The following is a 9,081-nucleotide window of genomic DNA, read 5'->3' on the forward strand; positions in this document are numbered from 1 at the left end:
ACACTGACATTTTGGAACCAGTGTTGAACGGTGCATCAGTTGCCATCCTCACCATCCTACAAGATGACGATGCCGACGATGTGTTGGAAGGGGACATCGTGCTACATAACATTCCAGATCTCTCTACTGCCCTGCCACACCTCTTTGGCCTTCTGTATGCCCTCAACATTGATTATCCAAAGCAGATGAGTTATACCTTTGAAGCAGTTCAAGCCATCTTATTTTGACCTGGTCGGACTTTATGAAGGTGAAGTGGATAAATCATTATTCGAAATGTAAATTTTAGTCCGATGAATCTGTATTGTTGAGAATATATGGTTTGGTTGTTATAGAAAGATTTGTTATAGTGTTTTCCATATGAAGCATAGAACTGGTGTTTTACCTGTTAGTTTCTTCTTCATTGATGGTAACATTTCTAATAACTTTTAACTTCCATAGTTCATCATAGTAAGCCCATGTAAAATGTCAATGTCTGGGTACATAGGCACTCGTTTGTGGCACTACCCTTTTTAATGTGCAATAGTTATGTTCAGCTTTTACAAGACGGTCAGGGTGTGTGCGTGAATTATTAAGTTGCTGGACACTTTTCTATTTTGGTTCTGGGCTCCGGAATTTTAATGTCTCTGCTGGGGTGCACAAAGCACCCAAAAGAAACTGGCAACACGCTTTTGTTTGTTTGTTATTTCTTTTTTTCTTTTCTTTCTTTCTTTCTTTCTTTTTTTTTTTTTTAACAGAAATTCACCCTACTACCCATGACATTCTGAAATGTACTGAAAGCACTGTTGAACAAAATAAACAAGCTTTTAGATAACATTGAATTGTGCTTTGTTTTATTCTATATCTATTTGAGTGTTTTTTCAAGTACAATAACAGCATACATTTCTTTTACTTATATAGGTAAATTTCCAACTCACTGGAGTAAGAATTGTATGATTACTCAACAAGAATATCCTTTGTTTGGTGAAGGCAGAAAAACATGGCAATGAAACCAGAATTTCTTCGTTAGACTTCCAGGATTATCCTAATTAGGTGAACAAGAAGATCCAAGTTGGCAGAACTTGTAAATCTTCGTTAAGTCAACAACAGTTGGCAAAAGTTGAGAAAACTCAAAAATCTCTTGCATCATGTTGCCTTGAAATTTTAAGTTTTCTCAACTTTTTCTTTTTTACAGTGTATATACAAATCAAAGCAGATTATATTCACTCTCCTGCTGACATGGCAACTGGCTGCACTGTAGTGTTACCGTGTGAAACTTGGCAGGGGAAACTCTCATAAATCTGTATTCAGCAGTGAGCTAAAGATGGTCCGGGTACTGAAGCAGCTGCAACACCAAAAACCAAATCTATTACAGTTCACGCAAAGTGTGAACATACTAACTGAGGCAATTTTAAACAAAAAGATAAAGAAGCCGTTGGAGAAACACTTCTGGTCACTCACGAAAGAGTTTAAAGCATACGATTAAGAAGAGGAGTGATAAAGGTCTGGGAGAAGTTGGTGAGCAGAACAAATACAAAGAATAGAGCATGTTTCCCAGTGCTGCGAGAAAATGTGTTTTGATTTTTTAAAAAGAGAAAGTTATAACTAGAGGCTATAGACAGCTGTGCCAGTTTGTTTTGATGAAAACATTTTCAAGCCATTCACAGATGTTCAGTGAATTCCCCGTTCTGTTCCTAATGTTTGTCTTTCCAGATTTTTAACATATTCCTGTATGTTAGTGTCTCATTATGCTTTCTGTCAAGAATTTCATTTCAGTTTCCACAGTTGTACTGCACACAGGATAGGAGTTTTTCGCACAAAAAATCCGATTTGATATCTGAGCTGGGGTGAAATATTTCAATATGTGTTTACACATTTGATGTGCAGTTTTACATCAAGTGTGTACACAAAAGTACAGCTGGTTTCACAAGTTAGAGTGCAGCAGTGTGTACAGTATTAATGAAAACAGTCAAAAGTAATAATCAAAGTTTGCATGTCCAGCCCTGTTCATATTTTCTAGCAGGCTTAGAAAGGCTATCCTCTAACTCTGTGGAACATTTGAGATATGCATACAGTGAAATTCTCCTCTATTCTCCCATATGTTGCAACTCAGAATCTGAACACTGACTAAGTCACTGAAACATACAGTCGTTGACAAAAAACCCTTCAGTTTTACATGTAGACTTCATGTTTAGGTAGAATTGTACACACGCCAAATAAACTACGTGTCCAAGATTTCATTTAAGCATAATGACCTTTATCAAGTGCACAAGCACATTTGTTGCAAAGAATACATTACATAAACATTAACATATTTCACTTTTCTGTCATTCTTCTCATGTTTCCTGGGGAGCTATGCATCTTTCTGTTAGCGGTTTCTAGCCTTGACTGTGCCAACTTACAGAGAGAGGCTCATGGTATTAGTGTCTGATCTACTCTCAGTTTGCGTATACCTAACAACTGATTAAATCCCGTAAACATTCATGTCACTTAATACTGCGAGTGTGAGATCAGACTAAGAAACAGAGAAAGAGTAGAGGCTAAATTGTGACATCAGGCTCCAAACCATCTGCTAGATCATGAAGCCAACATTTGACTCATCTTACATTAAAATAATATTCTTAAGTGTGTCATCTCAAACCAAAATTTGATCAAGTGAAGTGGTCATCTTTGTCTCACTATACTCAATTAAAATAAATTCATCTCTATGTACCATCACATAATGACTCCTCTTTGCAATAGTTTGTGCAGGGGACACTACTAATTTAAAGTCCTAATAACTTCACTCCTTCTGCAGTGATCTTCATTCTTAGCTTCTCCAACAAGCAACAGCTGGCTTTAACAAGGACCACAAAACTGCCAGTTATCTTGGAGTTTGACATCTTGCCTTTATGAGGAAATCAACTGCTAATCAACTGCCATATTTCATCAAGATAATTCCTCCCCCAATGATGTAACTATTCATGCATGTAAACATAAAATAACCAACCAAATAATACTATTACCTCAGTGTCTGGGTAGGGCTGCATTGAATATGACAAATATTGATTTTATGCAGTTTTTGCAAAAGGTATAAGAAATCATATCATAATATTCATATTCAGTATTGCCTAAAGACAGACTCTGCTTTTAAATTTTAACAGTAAAGGACAGTGTAGCTTTTTGTATCTCTGTCACCATAATTTCTTTCACTGTGTGTGTGTGTGTGTGTGTGTGTGTGTGTGTGTGTGTGTGTGTGTGTGTGTGTGTATATATATATATATATATATATATATATATATATATATATATATATATAAAAATTGTGTAGGCACAATGCAGTTTCTTCCCATTGGTGCAGCTGTTTTCAGCTAGAGCTATAAAAACACTAAACACTGATTAGAATGAGTTCTTTTTGTATTTAATGTCAAAGAAAACATTTCAAGATCATTGATACTTTTAAAGTAAAATAGAAAACTGCTTTTCCATTCACTCTCCTGCAAGCAGCTGCAGACCTCATTACTGACAATGTCCTCCTCTTCACTCTTGCTTCTCAGATTTCTCTGTTTTTGGAAGATTTTCTTCTGGTTCCTATTCACAAATACTGATCTTCCAGTTTTATATGACAAGAATAACACAGTATAGGAATTCCTAAATTGAATTGTGTTTATCCTTTGAGTATTCAATACATGAACGAGGTTTTCAATGTCCCAAGTTGAACGGACTGGTCGCTTCATTCAGTGTAAAACATGCCTATCCTCATGTGAAATCAGAATAGCTAAACTAACAGTAAATATAAGAGAGGTGTTGTGTTATGAAGAAAAGGAAACTGATAGAGTTAGAGAAGAAAAAGTAAAGAAAAAAAAAGAGAAAAAGGTCCAGGAAGTGATCCTTGATGGAGGAATATTCTCCTGCAGAGAGACATGAAATGACGCTCGCCATGACCTTGTCTAAGGTCATGGTAATTTCTCAACTTCATACCCCAGCTGAATGTGTGTGCGCATGTAAACTCAGAGTGGCCCCATTACTGATAGCTCTAACAAGCCTAGGCCAAAGGTCAGACAGTGGTGAGTGGAAAAGGATGAAGAGAGACTGTTAAAGGTCTTTAAAACACCACCTGCCTTCACACACACACACATATACACCACAAGCACACACACTCACCCACACAAACACACACACCCAGATCTTGACTAATTGTTACCAGACCATATTTAAACACATCCTTAGTGCCTCTGAACCCCTGTTTCTCTCCTGCACGGAGATGAAGTTTCTGCACAGATTGGACTTCACACACAAACATGTTCACACTTTCAGGACTTTTTCAGTGTCATCAGCATGCATTCTGGTGACTTACAGTGGGGCAAAAAAGTATTTAGTCAGCCACCGATTGCGCAAGTTCCCCCACCTAAAATGATGACAGAGGTCAGTAATTTGCACCAGAGGTACACTTCAACTGTGAGAGACAGAATGTGAAAAAAAAAAATCCATGAATCCACATGGTAGGATTTGTAAAGAATTTATTCGTAAATCAGGGTGGAAAATAAGTATTTGGTCAATAACAAAAATACAACTCAATACTTTGTAACATAACCTTTGTTGGCAATAACAGAGGTCAAACGTTTACTATAGGTCTTTACCAAGTTTGCACACACAGTAGCTGGTATTTTGGCCCATTCCTCCATGCAGATCTTCTCGAGAGCAGTGATGTTTTGGGGCTGTCGCCGAGCAACACGGACTTTCAACTCCCGCCACAGATTTTCTATGGGGTTGAGGTCTGGAGACTGGCTAGGCCACTCCAGGACTTTCAAATGCTTCTTACGGAGCCACTCCTTTGTTGCCCGGGCGGTGTGTTTTGGATCATTGTCATGTTGGAAGACCCAGCCTCGTTTCATCTTCAAAGTTCTCACTGATGGAAGGAGGTTTTGGCTCAAAATCTCACGATACATGGCCCCATTCATTCTGTCCTTAACACGGATCAGTCGTCCTGTCCCCTTGGCAGAAAAACAGCCCCATAGCATGATGTTTCCACCCTCATGCTTCACAGTAGATATGGTGTTCTTGGGATGCAACTCGGTATTCTTCTTCCTCCAAACACGACGAGTTGAGTTTATACCAAAGAGTTCTACTTTGGTTTCATCTGACCACATGACATTCTCCCAATCCTCTGCTGTATCATCCATGTGCTCTCTGGCAAACTTCAGACGGGCCTGGACATGCACTGGCTTCAGCAGCGGAACACAGTCTGGCACTGCGGGATTTGATTCCCTGCCGTTGTAGTGTGTTACTGATGGTGACCTTTGTTACTTTGGTCCCAGCTCTCTGCAGGTCATTCACCAGGTCCCCCCGTGTGGTTCTGGGATCTTTGCTCACCGTTCTCATGATCATTTTGACCCCACGGGATGAGCTCTTGCGTGGAGCCTCAGATCGAGGGAGATTATCAGTGGTCTTGTATGTCTTCCATTTTCTGATGATTGCTCCCACAGTTGATTTTTTCACACCAAGCTGCTTGCCTATTGTAGATTCACTCTTCCCAGTCTGGTGCAGGTCTACAATACTTTTCCTGGTGTCCTTCGAAAGCTCTTTGGTCTTGGCCATGGCGGAGTTTGGAGTCTGACTGTTTGAGGCTGTGGACAGGTGTCTTTTATACAGATGATGAGTTCAAACAGGTGCCATTCATACAGGTAACGAGTGGGGGACAGGAAAGCTTCTTACAGAAGACGTTACAGGTCTGTGAGAGCCAGAGATTTTCCTTGTTTGAGGTGACCAAATACTTATTTTCCACCCTGATTTACGAATAAATTCTTTACAAATCCTACCATGTGAGTTCATGGATTTTTTTTTCACATTCTGTCTCTCACAGTTGAAGTGTACCTCTGGTGCAAATTACTGACCTCTGTCATCATTTTAGGTGGGGGAACTTGCACAATCGGTGGCTGACTAAATACTTTTTTGCCCCACTGTATTTCTCAACTAATGGTTGCTCAGTTCCACATTTTTTGTTTTTGCACCTTTAAAAGAAACCAATAGCCTCACCAATTTCCTTAATAGCTTCAAATAATTGCTTTTAGCTTAGCCTGTGTTTGGAAAAATTAGATGTTTTTGTGAAAAGACTTTCGCTAAATTAAGTGCAGTCTGATAAGAAATGTGGCACCTGCGTAAAACTAGCATAACCTATGGGTCTCCAAACTGAGGTTTTACCATTTAAAAGGACATGATTCTCCATGAGTCCCAAACACTTAAAATGTCTCAAATCTAGGAAAATAACAATTAGTTCATATTCACAAAAGGTTAAATGTATCAATATTTTAAGATTATACTTCATCAACTTGCTTCATCAAATTTAAATACAGTTTGAAAACAGTATTTACAGGATAAAATAACATATCTTTTAGTCATAGAGACAAGCTGTTGCCTCTCCTCTATGCTGCAGCTGCTGCTGCTAACATCCTCTTTGTGACAGGAAGCAGCAGGGTTTATGGGAAATGTGGTCTTAATTTTGAGCAACATTAGCACTATACTACATGTAAGACTGGGACTAGGTGTCCTGATCATGTTTTTTTAAGATTATGGCTATTTCTTTTTCAAGAAACAGCAACTCAGACAATACCAGAATGATAATGCAAATGATGTCAATGCATCACAACAACATTGTGTGTGTAATAAGTATTTGTTGAGATTTGAACTGCAGAACTGGATACTCCAACACTATTTTCTGCTGATCTTACAGTTTCGCACAGTAGTCATGTTATATGCTTTTCTGAAATTATATAAGTTGCATGTCTCAACAAGCTTGGCCATAACATCCGCATTACTAGTTGCTCGTACTGTGTCTTTAAATTTGTATTCATATGAGCACCATATGAGAACAATGCAAGAAAATATAATTACGTAATTGCTACCAGCATGTTTGATCAACAATAGATCTGGCTGTTAAAAAAAAAAGACAAAGAAACAAACCCCCCAAAAAACTTCAAACTCTCATGTGCAGTAGATGTCCAAAAATGCTGGAACTCTGTGTAAAATCTTCAGTTCCTGCAGTGATACAATGAAATACTGCAGGGCCATGGGGTTTTTTTGCACAGTCAACAGATCAGTATTAATGATAGGGTGCTACAGTAAATAACTCCTGACCTGAACTTGTGAACTGACCCCACACCCGAGCAGGTACAAATTCTTCTTCTGTGTATTTGCCTACTTTGATAAATGCGATATGTCTGTGTTTTCACTGTTGCACTTGAGACTATTTGAAAATATGCAGCTGATGTATGGTCTTCATATCTGCCTCTATCACTCACACAGCAACACAGAGTCCCAGGGAAGCAGTACAGTCTGAATACATGAAAAATACTCTGTAGACCAACTCATGCAAGGCTTTTTTGTTCTCTGCATGTTATGACCAAAAATATTAGTGGCACATTCAACGGGGTTCAATTAACGTATATTTGGATTCTTTACATAATTTATCAATGACTTTAAGATTCGCATGGCCAAATATTTTTAATGTCTCCAGACAGAGAACACGTGGTCATGTACATCACTGTATCTAATGATTCCCTTCAACTCAGGTCCCTGCTAATTTCCAAGTCCAACATTACTTTTCCAAAAGAACTTACAGGTTTTGAAACTCTTTTTTTTGGGTGGTTCGGATTTCGGTATAAAAATCCCGCCAACCCAAAACACAATTCCAACCCACTGACTTTTCAATATGCTAACGAAGATAAAAAGGGCGTGTATAAGACTTAACCTTCCTAGTAATCAACTACAATTTTATTTTGAATCCAAAGTCCTCTGAAACCAAACAAACAGCATCAATTAATTATTGCTGACAGATGCAGCCAATTTATTACCAAGTCCAAGTCTGTGGACTTTTCTGAGCAGTACAATACTTTTAAAACATAAATCCAATATTTTACTTTTGCCTCTGTTACTATCCTCTCCTGCAGCTTCTTATTTCCATCCCAATCAATCACAAAGGAAAACAGATAAGAAATGCAGCCCACCCAACATCAAGACGTCAGAGTTCCTTCTGCAGTCAGGTTGAGTTAACTGTAACCAGCGAAAATGTCAGTGCTCTGTTTACTTGCCTGCTGCTGCACCCCTATATCCATCCTTACATTCCTCCTTTACAAATTACATTTGTCATTCTGAAAGCTGATGGTTTACACTGGTGTGCTTTGAACCTCATGTGAGTGCACATGCATGTGTATGAACAAACTGCAGACAATACGCCAGGATATGAATAAGTGCCAAAAAAGGCCTATTTTGTGCGTGCGTGCGTGTGCGTGCGTGTGCGTGCTTGTGTGTGTGTGTGATCTCCTACCTGTTATTGTAATGTTGCTGTAGATGTTAGACAGTTGCTCTTTTAGCAGAACAAGCTGGGTGGTGGCTGCCTTCTCCCTCTGCAGCTCCAGCATTATATCAGGATGGCTGGCCAGTTTGCAGCCCTTCTGCTTGTCCAGTGCAATGTCACTGCGCACAATATCTGAAAACCAGAATGAATGGAAGAAATTATTATTTTATTAATATTTTTTGCCATAGAGAAACCTATGTTGCAATTTTTCACCCCAAACTGTACATATCTTTTTTTATTTTATTTTAAATTTTTAATTCAGTCACACTGAAACCAGAAGACTGCGGCAGTTTAACACACTGCCAAAGCCAGAACATAAAGTTATATCTGTAACCCAGTCTGTTACTATTCAAAGAAACACACGTGTTTTATTGATATCTAGCAAGACTAAGTATATAGACCACCTCCTTACATCGCCATTTACATCCTCAGTTGTGACTTTTTTTTGGATAACACACATTTATCTAAAATTAATACAGTCTATAGTGCTCTGCCTTTATCATGTGTCTAACATGAAGTGTGCGATCAAACTATTTAAATAAAATTAATCCAAGTTAATTTTTAAAGTGTACACATTAGGGATGCGTTAAACTGTAGTCCACTGGGTTATACTAAGACGTGTTTCTAATATTTTGTCAGCACACTTTAATAAAGCCATATAAAAATATCTAGCCACATATCTGCCGTTTTTTAATTTTTATTTATTTATGGGGTTTTTTGTTTTTTTTATGAAAAACTGAATATTTGGCTCTGCGGACCACGGCGAAAAGCCG

General features: G+C 38.3%; 1 protein-coding gene across 1 annotated transcript in view; it reads right to left on the reverse strand.

Moving 5' to 3' along the window:
- Positions 1–9,081, reverse strand: part of hpse2 (heparanase 2) — a 53,703-nt gene that overhangs the window by 41,912 nt on the left and 2,710 nt on the right. Inside the window, exon 3 of the mRNA XM_040001453.1 lies at positions 8,279–8,440. Within this exon, the coding sequence (XP_039857387.1) occupies positions 8,279–8,440 (162 nt within the window). The remainder of the gene's footprint in view (positions 1–8,278; positions 8,441–9,081) is intronic.

The sequence above is a fragment of the Simochromis diagramma genome, unplaced genomic scaffold (assembly GCF_900408965.1).
Source record: "Simochromis diagramma unplaced genomic scaffold, fSimDia1.1 OVJJ01000421.1, whole genome shotgun sequence".
Lineage (NCBI taxonomy): Eukaryota > Metazoa > Chordata > Actinopteri > Cichliformes > Cichlidae > Simochromis > Simochromis diagramma.